At 38.8% G+C, this 17,747-nt stretch overlaps 1 protein-coding gene across 13 annotated transcripts in view; it reads left to right on the top strand.

Annotated features, from left to right (window-relative positions):
* BCL2L13 (BCL2 like 13) overlaps nt 1-17,381 on the top strand; it is a 95,468-nt gene extending 78,087 nt beyond the window's left edge. For all 13 annotated transcript variants that reach the window (XM_042991473.1, XM_042991477.1, XM_042991471.1 and 10 more), the window contains one exon: nt 10,814-17,381. In XM_042991473.1, coding sequence (XP_042847407.1) covers nt 10,814-11,632 — 819 coding nt within the window. In that variant the 3' untranslated portion in view covers nt 11,633-17,381. The remainder of the gene's footprint in view (nt 1-10,813) is intronic.
* Nucleotides 17,382-17,747: the final 366 nt, after the last annotated feature.

Here is a 17,747-nt window from a genome sequence, read left to right as displayed (position 1 = left end):
TGGGAAAGTTAAGTCTGTAAGGAGTTCAGTTTATCAGCAGCTATGACTCTCAGGGTAAAATACTGCTTGAAGTGACAGAATAATTTGTAACTGATGTGAACCAAAGGTGGGGGCTGCGGTGGGGGAAGGAAGCAAAATGTAGTCAATACAGGTAGAATAAAGTAGCTGCTGCACATTTTAAAAATGGTTCTTTGAATGATCTGCGAGCTGTTTTTACTTTGTTCCTATCACCAAAACCAAAGTTACATTTATATTTCATTTTATATTTATTTAAAAATATTCCCCCTTGTCTCCATATTTCAGGTTCTTCTCTCTTTCCCTTTTTATTTGAACAGTTTATTTGCTTGGGTTTTATTTGAAGGGTTTTGTGTACTGCTTGAAGAAAATTCCAAGAATAACCTTTTCTATTTGCTTCTTGCTGTAAACTTGCTGTATGGTAACCAGGGGACTTCAGCCTAAGAGTTGGGGTTAAGTAGTTAAGTAATTTATAAAAGCATGGTCCCTAGAGGTAAACTGCCTGAGCTTAAATTTAGTTCCATGACTTTGAATGGATTACTTATCCTCCTCAGTTGATTCAGTTTTCTCATCAGTTAAATGGAAATAATAATAAGGCTTACCTCACAGAGTTGTGAGGTTTAAATAGATTAATATAAATAAAATCTTCAGAAGGGCAGATGATAAGAGTCACATAAGGGCTACCTATTGTTATTGACATCTTTGCAGGCTAAGTTCTCTTTGCAGGCTAAGAGGCCTTGGGGCAAGTTACTTAATCTTTCTGGGCTTTATCTATTTTTTTTTTTTTTTAAAGATACAATTCTCTGATTCTTTGTGCATATTTAAACTCTGATAGTTGATCCAAATTAGTTTTGTTTTTGAGCACTTGAAGTTACTCCTTTTTGTTTTTTTAATCAATGGAACTAAAAAATATTTCCAACAATATAAATATTTTGTGCTAAAAATGATTTTAGATTGTTGGAATGGCTCTAATATTACCTGTAGATGTTAGTCTCTCCAATGCAGTAAATTTTATGTAAAGTATTATCCAGAGAAGTCTTTTATCTTTCAGTGAAAGCCTACTCTTCACTAATAACAGGAGTTGTTAAGAGAGAGGCCTCTATTTTTATATTTTTGCTTTATATGAATTGACCCCAGGAGTAAAAGTGTCAGTGTCAGTCTTTCATTAATGCTTCTCACATAAGAGCACAAAATTTTTGGTGAATCTTCATTAAAATGTCATGTTCCAAGTACAGAAAATAAGTTATAAGATAGGGAAGGCCATAACAGCAAGGAACAAAACCTGAATTGACTTCTGAGCAATATATTATTCCAAAGTTGTAATTTGACAGAATTCTTGATCAAGGGAACAAAGAGTGTTCTTAACTCTTTTGTTAGCTTTAAGCTGTTAAAAATAAAGCAAAATGTTTACAGTAAATTCTATTTCAGTTTGTTAACTTTTCCCTTATTTCTTCATGATGGAAGTTTTGAAATTTCCATTTCATTTGTTTTGGCTTACAGCCCTAAAGAAAAAGTAGCAAAGGTCTTTCTGAGGATTAAAATTTTTACCTTCTGTATTATGGTTCTTTTGTTTTTGCTTTTTTAATCAGTTCTTGCTATGAGAGTTTCTGTTTTTAGAAGTACAGATAAGTTAACTTGTTGAGAATTCTTATCAATGAGCACTTAAGACCGCTCTGACCTTTGAATAACCCTTCTGTTTGAAGAGCTTTGTAATTGTAGGCTGCTCTGTGAATCCAGCTGTACTGTACGTCTTTTGAAGCGGCACAAAAACAGATTACAGAATTTGTAGAGTGTGAACAGAATGAGAGCAGATGTGATTCTAAGACTAAGAATAAACAACATGAGAAATTACATCCCTTATCTTCTAAATAATTCAGTTGGGAGGTAGGGGTGGTTAGAAGCAATTTTTTTTGAGGTTTTTAGATGAAAATTTGAAAATGTCCTTGGAAAGTGAACAAGAATATATTGTTTTTTGTTTTTTTAACGTTTATTTATTTCTGAGACAGGGAGAGACAGAGCATGAATGGGGGAGGGTCAGAGAGAAAGGGAGACACAGAATCCGAAACAGGCTCCAGGCTCTGAGCTGTCAGCACAGAGCCCGACGTGGGGCTCGAACTTACAGACCGCAAGATCATGACCTGAGCCAAAGTCGGATGCTTAACCGACTGAGCCACCCAGGCGCCCCAAGAATATATTGTTTTAGGTTGCTTGTAGCGGAATAACTGATGTTCTTTGACTATTTTCTGTAACTTTGAAATGCAATTTCTTTGAGAAAATGGTAGTTTTACTTGCTTCTTGGGGTGGCACACTGTGATTGGTTCATTTAGTGGCATAATTCTGTTAACTTTCTTTTCCAGTTTTTTCCTCTTCACTTAACAAAAAGAGTCCAGTTTAGTGTTTGTTTTTTTTTTAAGTTTTATTTATTTACTTTGAGAGAGAGAACGAGTGCAAGCCGGGAGGGCAGAGAGAGAGAGAATCCCAAGAAGCTGGCTCCTTGCTGTCAGCTCAGAGCCTGATGTGGGGCTCAAACTCAACAAACCGTGAGATCGTGACCTGAGCTGAAATCAAGAGTCGGATGCTTCACTGACTGAGCCACCCAGGCGTTCCAAGTACCCAGTTTTTAAATGTTGAGTTTCAATAGTGAAGAAAAAAAGATTTAATCTTAAGCAATGCCTCATTACCCTTCTTTTTAGCTACTTTGCAAGGCTTTGAAGGTTGAGGATTATAAAGCTGCTGAACCATACTTAGTTTCTCATTTGGAGATTTTGAGAAAGCAAATAAATAAACAAGTGTACTAAAGTCAATAGGGATAATTATGAACTTTGTGTTACTTTATACTATTACTACTCTTCTTTACTACCTTTTCCCCCTCCTTATAAACTTATTCTTTATATGAGCCTTTATTTCTGGTTTTCTTAAATGGAACTCCTTGAAGAGATGATTTAATAAACAGATAAACTTTTGAGTATATAAATTTTGTGGTAGGGCACCTGGGTGGCTCATTCGGTTAAGTGTCTAACTTTTGGTTTCAGCTCAGCTCAGGTCATGATCTCATGGTTCGTGGGATCAAGCCCTGTGTTGGGCTCTCTACCCTGACAGCTCAAAGCCTGCTTGGGATTCTATCTCTCCCTCTCTCTGCTCCTCCCACTTGCTCACACACTCTCTCTCAAATAAACATTTAAAAAATATATATATTTAATAAAAGAAAATTATATGGCAAAGAGAAATCCCTTTGTAATAAGTGCTGGAGGATTTGCATGACTAATTAGAATTGTGTTCTGGCAAAGAGATAGGTAAATACAGCTTTATTTTATTTTATTTTATTTTATTTTAATTTTATTTTTTTCTAGTAATCTCTACACCCAACGTAGGGCTCAAATCCAGCTCTGTTGTTCTCTCTTCTTTCTCTCTCTTTTTTTAAGATTTTATTTTTAAGGGTCACCTGGGTGGCTCATTTAAGCATCTGACTTTGGCTCAGGTCATGATCTCACAGTTCTTGAGTTCCAGCCCTGCCTTGGACTCTCTGTTGTCAGCACAGAGCCTGCTTCAGATCCTCTGTCCCTGTCTCTCTGCCCCTCCCTGCTCCTGCTTGCTCTCTCCCTCTCAAAAATAAATAAACATTAAAAAAAAATTGGGGGACTCCTGGGGGGCTCAATCGATTAAATGTCTGACTCTTGATTTTGGCTCAGGTTATGATCTCACAGTTTGTGAGTTCAAGCCCTGCTTCAGGCTCTGTGCTGACAGTACGGAGCCTGCTTGGGATTCTCTCTCCCCCCCTCACTCTCTGCCCCTCCCCCACCTCTCTTTCTGTCTCTCAAATAAATAAAACTTAAAAAAAAAAAGATTTTATTTTTAAGTAATCTCTACACCCAGTGTGGGTCTCAAATTTACAACCTTGGGATTAAGAGTTGCATGCTCCACCAACTGAACCAGCCAGATACCCCTGTTATTCTCTGTCTTCTAAGAAGCTTTCCATGAATCCCCAAATAAGTTTCTCTTCTTCTGTGTTTGTCTCCTTCACTAGGTTTTAAACTCTATTTTAAACTCTTTGGGGACAGAGATTATAATGTTTTGTCACTACCATTTATATAGCACAATTCCCAACAATGAGAAGCAAACTACTTTCAAGAATAGGAGAAATCAAGTATGACTCCCAAGTTTTTGGTTTAGCTGACTGGTGAAATGTTTTTTTATTTTTCATCTCTGAATTGGATTGCAGCATCAAAGAGACAGGAGGCTTTGGTGAAAAATAATGATTGCTTATATTAGAGTGATAGCAGAAAATGTTGAGAGGAAGGGAAAAATATATCTTGATATGTTAGGATACATTAAGAATAAATGTTTTGAGATATAGTTAGCACTTTATGATTAGATTAAATAGAGGGAGAGGAAGATGATGAGGTAGATGGTAGCCAAAATAAAGTTACTAACAATGGGATAAGATAGAGAAACAATGTAGAAGTGTTATTTGTAGTTTGTATTCTTCAGTAGGACAAGTAGTATCTCCTGGCAATCAGTAATTAATGACTTCTGCTGTTGGTGGGTATACAGTGTTTATGTGATGCATTTGGTTGCAAAGGGACTCTGTTATCATTCATTATTGATAAAGTCCCAGAACTGTTGAGTGGTTTTATATTACCATTGTACTGATGAAAATCTGAGAATTCAAAAGAGGTGAAATCCCATAAGATTATAGTTATGAAGGTCTCATTTAGATGCATTTTAAGCCTGGGAAAGGAATCCATATGAAGAACAGTACTAATGGCAGATCTTATTAAAAATAAAAAATAAGATTATTAACTAGCATAGACTACTGGTTACTTTAGTACTTTACCTCCTCTGTTTTCTTTAGTCTCAACCTTTTTTACAAGCATCCTTGCCCCCAATTAGTTATATTATTTTATTATTTTTTAAAAGTTTATTTATCTATTTTGAGAGAGAGAGAGAGAGAGAGAGCAGGAAAGGGGCAGAGAGAAAGAGAATCCCAAGCAGGCTCTGCACAGTCAGCTTGGAGTCCAGCGCAGGGCTCAGACTCAGACTGTGAGATCATAACCTGAGCCAAAACCAAAAGTCTGATGCTTAACCCACTGAACGACCTAGGCACCCTTGTTTTTTGTTTTGTTGAAGAGTAAAAGATAAAAGTCTTAACAGTTCAATAATAAAAAGACAATAGAATTTTAAAGTGGGAAAAAGAAATAGACATTGTTCCAGAGAAGATAAACAAATGGACAATAAGCAAATGAAAAGATGTTTAGTATCATTGGTCATTAGTGAGATGCAAATAAAGACCCAAATGAGATACCACCTCACATTCCTTAGGATGGCACTGATAAAAAAAAAAAAAAATGAAATGGTCAATAACAAGTGTTAGGATGTGGAGAAATTAGAACCCTTCTACATTGCTGGGGGGAATATAAAATGGTACAGTTGCTTTGAGAAATAGTTCGGCAGTTCCTCAGTAAATTAAACAGAATTACATGACCCAGCAGTTTCACTTGTAGCTATGTACTGAAAAGAATTGAAAATAGGTGGTCAAACAAAAACTTATATGTGGATATTCACAATCACCAAAGGGTGGAAATGTCAACCAACTGATGAATGTCAACCAACAACTGATGTCAACCAATTGATAAAACCCAAATGTTAACCAACTGATGAATTAATAAACAAAATGTGGTATATCCATTTAGTGAACTACTGCAAAGCCACAGAAAGAAAGTGCTGATATACACTACAACATGGACGAACCTTGAAAACATGTGAAGTGACAGAACCTAAACATGAAAGGTCACGTATTGTATGATTCCATTTATATGTACTTCCCAGAATAGGCATATCTAGAGGCAGAGAATGATTAGTGGTTGCCAGGGGAAGGAGGAGGGGAGAATTGGGAGTGATTGTCAAAAGCTTTCTCTTTGAGATGGTGGAAATGTTCAGGAATTAAATAAAGTGGGGTGATGTTTGCACACATTGTGAATATACTAAGCACCGCTGAATTGCACACCTAAAAATGGTGAATGTTAGGTTACGTAATTTTATGAATGTGTTTATCATGTATTAATACTAAAAAAAGAATAAAAGATTTAAAAAAAAAAACACCAATTTCTAATGGTGTTCTAATATGCCCTGCCCTTTGTTTTAGGGACATGTACAAAAGATATTCAGGAGATCCTCTTCATCTGACTCAAATTATTTCACAGCTCATGTTGAGATTGTTGAATGTCCACTAATCTCAAGTTTCTAGGAAGCAGCAGACCACAATTTATATGTAACAGTCTTTTAAAAAAAATGGAGATAGATTTATTATTTTCAAATAGATTAAAAAAATATTTTATACAAAGTCATGATCATTGTAAAAAATTTATAGAATACACACTTTTCTTATAGTTCTGTCCCACAGAAATAAGCTGTATATTGGTTTGATGTATACTATTGTAATTAAAAAAATAATTTTTTTTAATGTTTATTTATTTTTGAGAGAGCGCAAACAGGAAAAGGGCAGAGAGAGAGACACAGATCCGAAGCAGGCTCCATGTTCTGAGCTGTCAGCACAAAGTCTGACGCAGAGTTCAAACTCATGAACTGCAAGATCATGACCTGAGCCAAAATCAGACGCTTAACCAACTGAGCCACCCAGGCACCCTTATACTATTGTAATTTTCTAAAGAGAGATTTTTACTTTCTAGTTTTGTGATACCTCTATTTAGGAGAGATGAGGAGGGAGGAAAAAGTGTGTTAATAACCTTTTTGTACCCAAGGAAGGGTATTGTTTCAAATTGCTTTTAGTTTTAAAATTTTTTCAGTCTACGTGACTCTTTCTCCCACCACCACACCAAAAACAGTAGCAAAAAAACAATGACAACAAAAACAATAATAATGAAAAAACAGCATAATTTATTGATTGCTTACTATGTACAAGGTTCTGTGCTAAGCACGATAAATACTATATCTAAGTTTTGTTATAAAACTTACCAAGGCATTCATATTCCATTTATGAATAAATTGAAGTTTAAATGGTTAAGCAAAGGGGCGCCTGGGTGGCTTAGTTAAGCGTCCAACTTTGGCTCAGGTCCTGATCTCCCGGTTCATGGATTTGAGCCCTGCATGGGCCTCTGTGCTGACAGCTCCGAGCCTGGAATCTGCTTCAGATTCTGTGTCTTCCTCGCTCTCTGCCCCTACCGCTCCCCCCGCCCCCCCCCCCCGCCCGCCACCAAAATAAATAAACATTAAAATTTTTTTTTTAATGGTTAAGCAAGCAAGGCCTTCAGATATACACATCTGGTATGTGTGGAGCTGGGGTTCAAACCAGTTCTTTTTTCCTACAAATACTGTATTTTTAATTACTCCACTGTTGTATCTCTCTGCGTATGTTCATTCACAGACTATCCCTGATGACCTCTAGGGCTTCCTAAGGAGATTGAAACAAGGGTTGAGGTGGAACGTGGGGCAGTTAGAATCTTGATATTATGATCATGTTATTTGTTTAGTTGCTTTTCTGGTTTCTTTTTATGTAGGGCTAATAGAGGGACTACTGGTTTATATTAGAGCCTTAATGTATGCAGAAAGCTTTCAGTTTTTAAAAAAAATTTTTTTTAATGTTTTTTAATTTATTTTTGAGACAGAGACAGAGCATGAGCAGGGGAGGGGCAGAGAGAGGAGGAGACACAGAATCTGAAGCCGGCTCCAGGCTCTGAGCTGTCAGCACAGAGCCCGACATGGGGCTTAAACTCACAGAGTGTGAGATCATGACCAGAGCTGAAGTTGGACGCTCAACCTACTGAGCCACCCAGGTGCCCCCCGAGAGCTTTCAGTTTTGATTGAAGAATAAAATTATTCTACTTCCTATGAATAGCAGCTATAATCACAAAATAAAACAGGAATTAATTTGCTTTACATACTCTATTCAAACTCTCTGCACCATTTATGAGTGTCACCCAGACTTTTTGTGAAGCTTTCTTTAGGTCTTTATGAACATTACCCTCCATTAGTTCTCTCTTCCTCTAGGTTCCGCTATCATCCTGTGCATATACCTGTCTTAAAGCTTTCTGTATCATACTGAAATTATTCATATGTCAGTCTTCACATCTAGATGGTGAATTTTTTTTTAATAAACTTTTTATTTTAAGTAGGCTCCATGCTCTGTTGAATTCAACGACCCTGAGATCAAGAGACGGGTGCTCTACCAACTGAGCCAGCCAGGCGCCCCTGACATTATTTATTTTTATTGCTTTTGTGTCAAGACTCTTGCTAAAGAGAGAAGCAAGAGTCTTACATTTCTGGTGTTCCTCTGGCCACTGCTCTCAAGTCATTTTAAAGTGGAGCTGTGATTGTCCTTGTGTAGCTAAAACACTTCATTGACCATTTCCTGTTGAATAAAGTCCATATTTCTTAGTTCTCTGTCAGGTTTTCCAGGGTCCCTTTCCTAATGGAAATTTCTATTCTTCATGTACACTGTACACTACTCCCACTGGGTTACATACTGTTACCCTTTTTTATTATTTATTTATTTATTTTTATTTTTAAAAATTTATTTATTTTTGGGGCGCCTGGGTGGCTCAGTCGCTTGAGCGTCTGACTTCGGCTCAGGTCATGATCTCGCGGTTTGTGAGTTCGGGCCCCGCGTTGGGCTGTGTGCTGACAGCTTGGAGCCTGCAGCCTGCTTTGAATTCTGTATCTTCCTCTCTCTCTGCCCCTCACCTGCTCATGCTCTGTCTCTCTCTCTCTGTATCTCAAAAGTAAATAAATGTTAAAAAATTTTTTTTAATTTATTTTTTAATTTCTATCCAAGTTAGTTAGCAAATAGTGCAACAATGATTTCAGGAGTAGATTCCTTAATGCCCCTTACCCATTTAGCCCATCCCCACCTTCCACAAGCCCTCCAGCAACTCTGTTTGTTCTCCATATTTAAGAGTCTCTTATGTTTTGTCCCCCTCCCTGTTTTTATATTATTTTTGCTTCCTTTCCCTTATATTCATCTGTTTTGTATCTTCAGGTCCTTATATGAGTGAAGTCATATGATACTTTTCTTTCTCTGACTAATTTCGCTTAGCATAATACCCTCTAGTTCCATCCATGTGGTTACAAATGGCAAGATTTCATTCCTTTTGATTGCTGAGTAATACTCCATTGTATATATACACATCTTCTTTATCCATTCATCCATCAATGGACATTTGGGCTCTTTCCATACTTTGGCTATTGTTGAAGTGCTGCAATAAACATGGGGGTACATGTGCCCTTTCAAAACAGCATACCTGTATCCCTTGGATAAATACCTAGTAGTGCAATTGCTGGGTTTTAGGGTAGTTCTATTTTTAATATTTTGAGGAACCTCCATACAGTTTTCCAGAGTGACTGCACCAGTTTGCATTCCCACCAGCAGGGCAAAAGAGATCCTCTTTCTCCACATCCTCGCCAACATCTGTTGTTGCCTGAGTTGTTAATGTTAGCCATTCTGACAGGTGTGAAGTGGTATCTCACTCTGGTTTTGATTTGTATTTCCCTGATGATGAGTGACGTTGAACATCTTTTCATGTGTCAGTTGGCCTTCTGGATGTCTTCTTTGGAGAAGTGTCTATTCAAGCCTTTTGCCCATTTCTTCACTGGATTATTTGTGTTTTGGGTGTTGAGTTTGATAAGGTCTTTATAGATTTTGGATACTAACCCTTTATCTGATATGTCATTTGCAAATATCTTCTCCCATTCCGTTGATTGCCCTTTAGTTTTGCTGATTGTTTCCTTTGCTGTGCAGACTAGAGGTTTTTATTTTGATGAGGTCCCGATAGTTCATTTTTGATTGGGTTTCCCTTGCCTCTGGAGACGTGTTGAGTAAGAAATTGCTGCAGCCAAGGTCCCAAAGAGGTTTTTGCCTGCTTTCTCCTCAAGGATTTTGATGGCTTCCTGTCTTATTACATTTAGGTCTTTCATCCATTTTGAGTTTATTTTTGTGTATCGTGTAAGAAAGTGGTCCAGGTTCACTTTTCTGCATGTTGCTGTCCAGTTTTCCCAGTACTTGCTGAAGAGACTGTTTTTATTCCATTGGATATTCTTTCCTACTGTCAGAAATTAGTTGGCCATACGTTTGTGGGTTAATTTCTGGGTTCTGTATTCTATTCCATTGATCTGAGTGTCTGTTTTTGTGACATCCTCTTTTTTATATTTATACACTTTTGCGGGTATTGTGTCTTGCCCATGGTTTTCACCATAGACTCTGACCCATTCTCCTGATAGCCACTGTAAATGCTGGTTTCTCCACAAAGCTCTCAGGCATCTCCCTGACTGCTGCAGCCTCCACCAGAAGAAGTTGCCATCTCTCCAGCTGAACTCTTACTAGCACTTGGACTGCCGGATAGCATTGCCTTACTAAGTGATAAATTCCTTGAGAGCAAGTTTCTTGCCTTTGTTTTCTCTGCTATTTTGCATTAATTATTGCATTCTATATATATACACATCGAATTGAATATAAAAATCACATTTTGGTTTTTTAGTTTCAAGGAAATTGGTCAGAGGACTATCTTGTTAAAAATTCTTCCTCTGAGGACACTTGTTGGGATGAGCACTGGGTGTTGTATGTAAGGCAATTTAACAATATATTATATTCATAAAAAAATGAATAAAAGAAAAAAATTCTTCCTCTTTATTGGTCTACAGGTAAATGCATTCAATCCAGAAATTACATAGCTGTAAACAATGTGTTTATTCCTAGAACTTCAGTTTGGGAAAGAATTTTTATCCAGATTTATATTTATTTTAAATATATTTACCATTCTTTGTATTGACTCTCTTCCTTCTCTTCTAGGGCACTGTCTTTAACCTTGAATCAGAGGAGGAGGAATACCCTGGAATCACTGCAGAAGATAGCAATGACATTTATATCCTGCCCAGTGACAACTCTGGACAAGTCAGTCCTCCAGAGTCTCCTACTGTGACCACTTCTTGGCAGTCAGAGAGCTTACCTGTTTCACTCTCAGCCAGTCAGAGTTGGCACACAGAAAGCCTACCAGTGTCCCTAGGTCCTGAGTCCTGGCAACAGATTGCAATGGATCCTGAAGAAGTCAAAAGCTTAGATAGCAATGGGGCTGGAGAGAAGAGCGAGAACAATTCTTCTAATTCTGACATTGTGCATGTGGAAAAAGAAGAAATACCTGAAGGTGTGGAAGAGGCTGCTGTGGCATCTGTAGTCTTGCCAACCAAGGAGCTGCAGGAGGCATTCCCTGAAGCACCTGCTCCCTTGCTTCCGCATATCACTGCTACTTCCGTGCTGGAGGTGAGGGAACCTGACACAGAAGCGATTGCAGTTGAGAAAGTCAGCCCTGCTACATCGTTGTTTGTGGAACTTGATGAAGAAGAGAACTTGATGAAGACAAAAGCAGCAGCAGTTGAATCTGTTGAACTAGAAGAGGAAGTGATCCCTGCACTGGAACCCACAGAAACACTGCTGAGTGAAAAGGAGATGCATGTAAAGAGAGAGAGTCTTCAAGAAGGGCCCTCCCCTGCTGCAGAAGAGAAGGCCTTCCCCCTGTCTGAGGGCAAGTCTATACTGCTGTTTGGAGGGGCCGCCGCTGTTGCCATCCTGGCAGTGGCAGTTGGGGTAGCACTGGCTCTGAGAAAGAAATAGCAGATCTTTCAGAAGAGAAAGAAGACAAAAAATATGTAAAGTCTTAGCTGTACTGACTGAATTGGATCCACCAACAACTGATTGGACATTTGTGGAACACTCTGGGATAATGGGGGACTTCTGCTCAACAAGGCATAAATCGATCCACATAGTAGGGCTTGAGGTAGAGGGCATTCACGTTTGTCTGTTAAGTTCCAAGGGCCGTGGCTCATGCTCAATTCAGAATCTCTTGAGTAAAGTACTCCCTCTAGAACAGGGTTTCTCAACCTTGCCATCAATGACATCATGATTAATCCTATGTTGTAGGGGGCTGTCCTGTGCACTGTAGGATGTTTAGCAACATCTCTGGCCTCTACCCACTAAATATCAGTAGCACCGTTCCCCCAGTTGTGACAACCAAAAATGTCTCCCAACATTGCCAAATGTCCCCTGGGGGCAAAATTGTTCCCGTTGAGAGCCACAGCTTTAGAGGGAGAGGGTTAATTTAAGAGAATCTGCGATAGAAATTCCTAGGCCAACAGGGCTTAGCTGTGGGCTCCTCAGCTACTGATTTGTTCCTGCCCTTGGAAGTTCATCTTTCCTGACCAACATGCTGTGTTTTGCAGCCATTCCTTTGTGGATCTTCTTTTTTCCCCCCACCTTCTTAGTCCTGTAGCGTGAGGGTGCTCTCCCCTTATGTCTCTGCTGCCTCTCAGGTACTGCACCGTTCCTCTTCACCCCCACGTTCTTTGTTAAAATCCCACGGGAGAGCACTTGCTCTGTGCCCACTAAGTCCCTGATGCTTCCTACAGCTCCACCTTGTAAAGATGTTACCTTTAGTAATCTTTAAAAAAAATAAATATAACAGAGACCTAGGGCTCCCTGCCTGTGAATGCAAAGGCAAGTAACTGGCTAAAGAGGGACATTTGTCTCATTTAGAAGCAGAAGGATGACTTAGATGGCCTGTCAAAGTCTCTTCTGGCCCTTTTGTGTATGGCCACCCTATGGAGCTTATGGTTACTCGCTAGCAGCATCTCTGTTGCTGGATGGTCACTGTCTAGAACCTGCATTAGTGTGTTTTCCCTTTATCTGGCCTAGTCTTCTTACTGGTCAGCCAGCTTCTCTGTGGTCTTTTGCCATGTGATAAGGATGTTAATACTTGGGCTTACAGACCAACTGAATCATAACTCTTATTAAATACAGAAGGTCTCCTAAATACCATTGAAATAAAAAGTAGTAAAAGAGAAGCTTGACTTTCTTGAGGCTACCCTCGAGATTTTAGTTTGGCTTTCAGAGTTCAAGAATTAGACTTCTTCCCTGAACTCTTTACAGTCCAAATGCCAGAGTGATAAACAAAATGATTCTAATCAGTATGTGCTAGTTGAGAATCAGTGTAATTTTCTTTCATCTGGCTGATCCCATCCCTAAAGCAGGGGGGGGTGGAACCATGTCTTTTCATGCCTGAGGATCACAGTGTCACTATGCAGGACACACATGCTTGATACAGGTCATCTCAGATTTATCTTAGTAAATGTAACAAATTACTTTTTAGATCCTGAAATTTGTAATAAAATTACTTTACTATCCTGATCACCAAAACTTGACGTTTTAAATGTGCTTTCTTTTTTAAATTTATTTTTTAAAATTAAATCTTCTCCCTAAAGCAATACTATTTAAAAGCTGGTCAAGGAAAGGTCTGAAGTGTGTTTGTCTATTCAGCTTTATCATGCACTGTATCTGTATGTTCTGAGTTGTAGCGTCTTAGGGAGTGATATTTTTAAGGGTTTTGGTGCACCTTGATTAGTGTAGCTAGAGAAGAGGTGGGAGGATGGGAATTAATGTAGTAAAGATGGTTCACTCCTTGGACTCTGACAGTTGGCTCCGACATTGGGGTTTCTCTGTATTCTAGTTCCTACTTTTGTGTTTGCATAGGATAAGAGCACACTGGTGAGTTATCCTGATTTTTTTTTTTTTTCTCTTTTATAATAAAATATTTTCCTTCCAGTGTTGACACTTTTAAACTCCGGAGCCCAAACCCATTAGCTGAACACATTTAAGCACTAATAGAAACCGGGTTTACTTCTGAGCTACTACAAGGAGATCTGTGGCTTAGGATATTTGGGTCTGTGTTCTCCACTAAAGGAAAGACTGAGACATGTGATAGGATGCTGCCACGTGCTGGTTTATTTTCCTATCTGTTGAACATTAACCCAAAGTGATTTGGCCAATTGCCTCTTGCTGGGTAATGGTTAATACTCTTTTCCATTGGCTTTCTCTAGGTTGAATCATTGATAGTTCTGAATAATAGAGTGTGTCAGGGTGCCTGTTGCTTCTTCACTTCCTTATCCTCTGCCTCTGGCACTGGAGGGGAAATACCCTAATGAGGACTGCTGCTTACAGCAGTTCCTGTTTTTTGCTTATTAAAAAAAAATATTTCTCAGCCTCCCACCTCCCTCGTTTTTGGTGGGGCTGGTAGTCAGAGGCCATTTCTTCTCCCCCATGCCTCCCCAACTTACATTACATCTAAATCTAAGGTAAAAAGGCAGATTAGGGATAAATCTCACTTGCTTATGGAACTCAAATGTGGAATTGAGTATCACCATTTATCATTCCTCATTCTTTAAACTATTGAGCAAAAGTTTGTATTAGTAAGTTTTCTAGATTTCTTCTTAATTGCTTTATAGACTGTAATGATTTCTGAAAACTTGGTAAAAAACCAATGAAGGTTTCTTGAGAAAAATACCAGAATTAAAGAATGCCACTTTATCGTCTTTGTATTAAAATAATAATTCTGAGCCAATAGAAATCAGTGTCTACAGTGTGCCTTACAGGGACTCTTGTATCATCATTGCCCTCTAGAAAGGTTTCTAGAAAATGAAAAGCAACTGTTGACCATCTGGTTCACACGTTCACCACACAAAGGCATCCTTGATACCTCCTCTCACCTATGTTTCTGTACCATCTCTTATATCAAAATGCAGCTACTTGACTGGGTCTGTCCTGGGGGAATAAACAATGAACCCAGGAATGTGGTTTTTTGGAAGTACAGCTACCATTAATTTCTTGTGGAAATCAATTTCCCCAGCCTTCATGCTAATTCCCTCTAATAATACAAAAGTAATGCCTGCTCTTTGCCTTTTTCTCTAAAAGGCATGATGTGGACAAATGTCATACCCACAGAATTTTAAAATTATTTTGAGAGGTCTTATAGAAATAAAAGGTACTACAGGTAAAATTTGAGTTGGTGATCATATTTCATAGAGGGCCTGTAGACTATTTGATTACCTTTACAGAAACAGATTCTGGCCTCTGAACTGATTTCCTCACAAATCCCCTTGTCTGCAGTTTTGTTTTCTGCGGTTCAGTTACCAGCAGTCAGCCGTGGCCCAGTAGATGATCCTTACTCCCATATCCTGAGGTCAGTAGTAGCCTAATGGTTCATCACAGTGCCTGCATCGCTCACCTCACTCATCTCATAGCGTAGGCATTTTGTCATCTCATGTCCTCATGAGGGTATTAGTATAATAAGATAGTTTGAGAGGAAGACCACATTCACAGAACTCATCACAGTATATTATCTTAATTCTATTTTCTTGTTAATGTCTACTATGCCTAATTTATAAACTAACTTTACCATAGATATGTATGTGTGGGGGAAAAAAAATACATAGGGCTCAGTATTCTCCGTGGTTTCAGGCATCCACTGGGGAGGATGAGGGGGCGCTACTGTATCTCATTTAAAGCCTCAGCAACACCATGCCAGAAAAATGTAGCTTCTCTGGAGGAACGAGATCTGCCATTAGTGACAACCCATTACAGCATTCGTCACTGAGGAGGTTCAACTGTGAGATGGGTTTCAGTTTAGGGTGCATATTTTTCTGTATTAGAGTATCCTTTTCCTTAAAAAGTGTGGGTCATTATAATTTTAACAATAGTTGAACATTTACAATTTGCCAGAGATTGTTCTTGTGCACCATCATGTACCTTATTCCACCTTCACAGTTGCAATGGCTATTCATAGTCCTCATCCCCAGCTTACGCTGTGAAGAGACCTAATTGGAGTTTAATGACTTTTCAAAAGCCACCTAGCATGGGAGAGGAAAAGGTGACTGGATTTTTCTGACTCCAAGTCTAGTGCTTTTCTCGGTTTTTACCATGTTTATGACACTGCCAAGCAGGATTGGTAGGCTCTCTACAAATGGTTGTGCCAATCATGGACTGCACAAGGGCAGCCAGGCGCACCAGACTGTGCCCTGGAAGAAAGGGAGTTTTTTTCTTGATTTGTACAACGGTTCCATCTGGCCTAATCTAAAATTTGAGCATGTTCTACAGAAATAGGAGTGAAGGTTATGTCCAGAGTTATTCCGAACTTGTAGGATTTTCTCTTAGTGAATGTGATGCCTTGTGGCTAAAGAATGTGCAGTTATTGTTGGTATGGATCTTTATCTTTTTTAGTGTGTCACATAAGTACTTCTGCTTATAAACAAGAGTAAGGCAGTCTGACCCAGGAATCATCACCAAATGACTTGAAGACAGCGCCTTGATGCTTTCTCTTCCCTTTTCTCTATTTTTTTCCCCCTGCCTATGCCATGGGTTGTGAAGTGGGATGAGATGAAGTGGGGGATACCGCCAGTCATTGGCCTTTAACATTCGAGAGGTGACTGACTTGAGAGCTGGCAAGGTACAGCCACAGACACATCTTGCTCAGAAGCTGACACTAGATAACTTTCCAGTGAAACATCTCAGTTCCACAGTACACTGGGGCCTTGGCTGTAGGATACCTGTTTCTTAAAATTTAGTCACTATTTCTTAGTTACCTCATACATAGAACTCCATAGAGAGTAGAAATGGTCATGAAACTAAAATATGAAGACATCCTGGTCTTCCCTTTATTTACATAAGACTAGCCTGTGGCTGGCCATGTTCCTGTGAATTTAAACCATCAGGGCCCTCCCGATGTTTATGTTTACACTGCAGTAGCTCTAGCCAGGCAGCTGCTTCATCGTAAGCTCAGGTAGGAGATGTTCTCAGGGATATTTGCAAGGCCTTGTAATAAGTTAAAAAGTAGCAGCTGGTTTAAGGTGATCTTTGCCCCCTTCTCAAACTTCTAAGGGGAAATTTTATAGTGATCTTGCTCAGTGAGTGTTTTTTTGCACCACCGGAAGAAATTGGTTAATCAGTATATTGTTATGAACAAAAGTTTTGACATTTTACTACTGTTTGTTCCAGGAATAAAAGGAAGTTGAAATACAATCTTCCCTGTTACGGAGTCTGGAATAACTTGGTTCCTGATTTTTAGCAAGACAATTGTATTACATAGGTTGGTCCTTGGCCAGCACCAAAGGAAAAGATAGAATCTGTGTATTTTTCCAGCTATCTTAGGCTTTCATTTCTCTTTTCCTTTACATTAAAAGTGCCTCTCTCTACCTCATTCCTTGACTGAGTTCAATTTATTATTGGTTCTAATGCTCTCATCTCCTCAAAATTACTGGAATTAAATGGTAATTTTGGTAACACAGGCATTTTACTTAAGTGCATGTATTTACTTTCTCTGTATGAATTTCCATTAGCTCTCCTAACAACTCTGATTTGCTCACCTTATTTGTGGTTTATTCTGGCTCCTCCTTTTCCCTCCTGTTATCTGCCTTTTGGCCAATCTACTCTTCATCAGGGGAAAAGAACAAAATTCAAATCTATGAATTGTGCTGTTAGAAGCAGTGTGTTGGGGAGAATACATTGGAGGTTGAAATAAAGTGAGATCTGAAGATAATTGATGGACGACTCTTTGTATTCACATGGTAATCTTATGCCTTGGACTTCAGAGGGATCATTTCAGATAATCTTGGGGTCTTGACAGGTACACACTTATTTGCTTTGCCTTCAGGTTCTGAAAACATGATCTTAACATTCAAAGGACACTCCATATTCAGGTTCCCAGTCAGCAGTGAAATTGTTGGAAAATAAAAGGCTCTGGTGCTATGACCCTTTAAGGTAGCCCTGAGCATCTCAGCAGTTAGTGCTGGATCCTAAGTGGTGAGATCAGGAATGATTTGACCTTCAGACTATACCAGATAATCCACCTGACTTTCAGATATGCCAAGCAGCTTCTGGAGAAGAAAGCTTTTCACTTTTTATT

This window comes from Panthera tigris, chromosome B4 (genome assembly GCF_018350195.1).
Source record: "Panthera tigris isolate Pti1 chromosome B4, P.tigris_Pti1_mat1.1, whole genome shotgun sequence".
Classification (NCBI taxonomy): domain Eukaryota; kingdom Metazoa; phylum Chordata; class Mammalia; order Carnivora; family Felidae; genus Panthera; species Panthera tigris.
The sequence above is the reverse complement of the archived record's forward strand: the minus strand, read 5'-3'. Positions and strand labels throughout refer to the sequence as shown.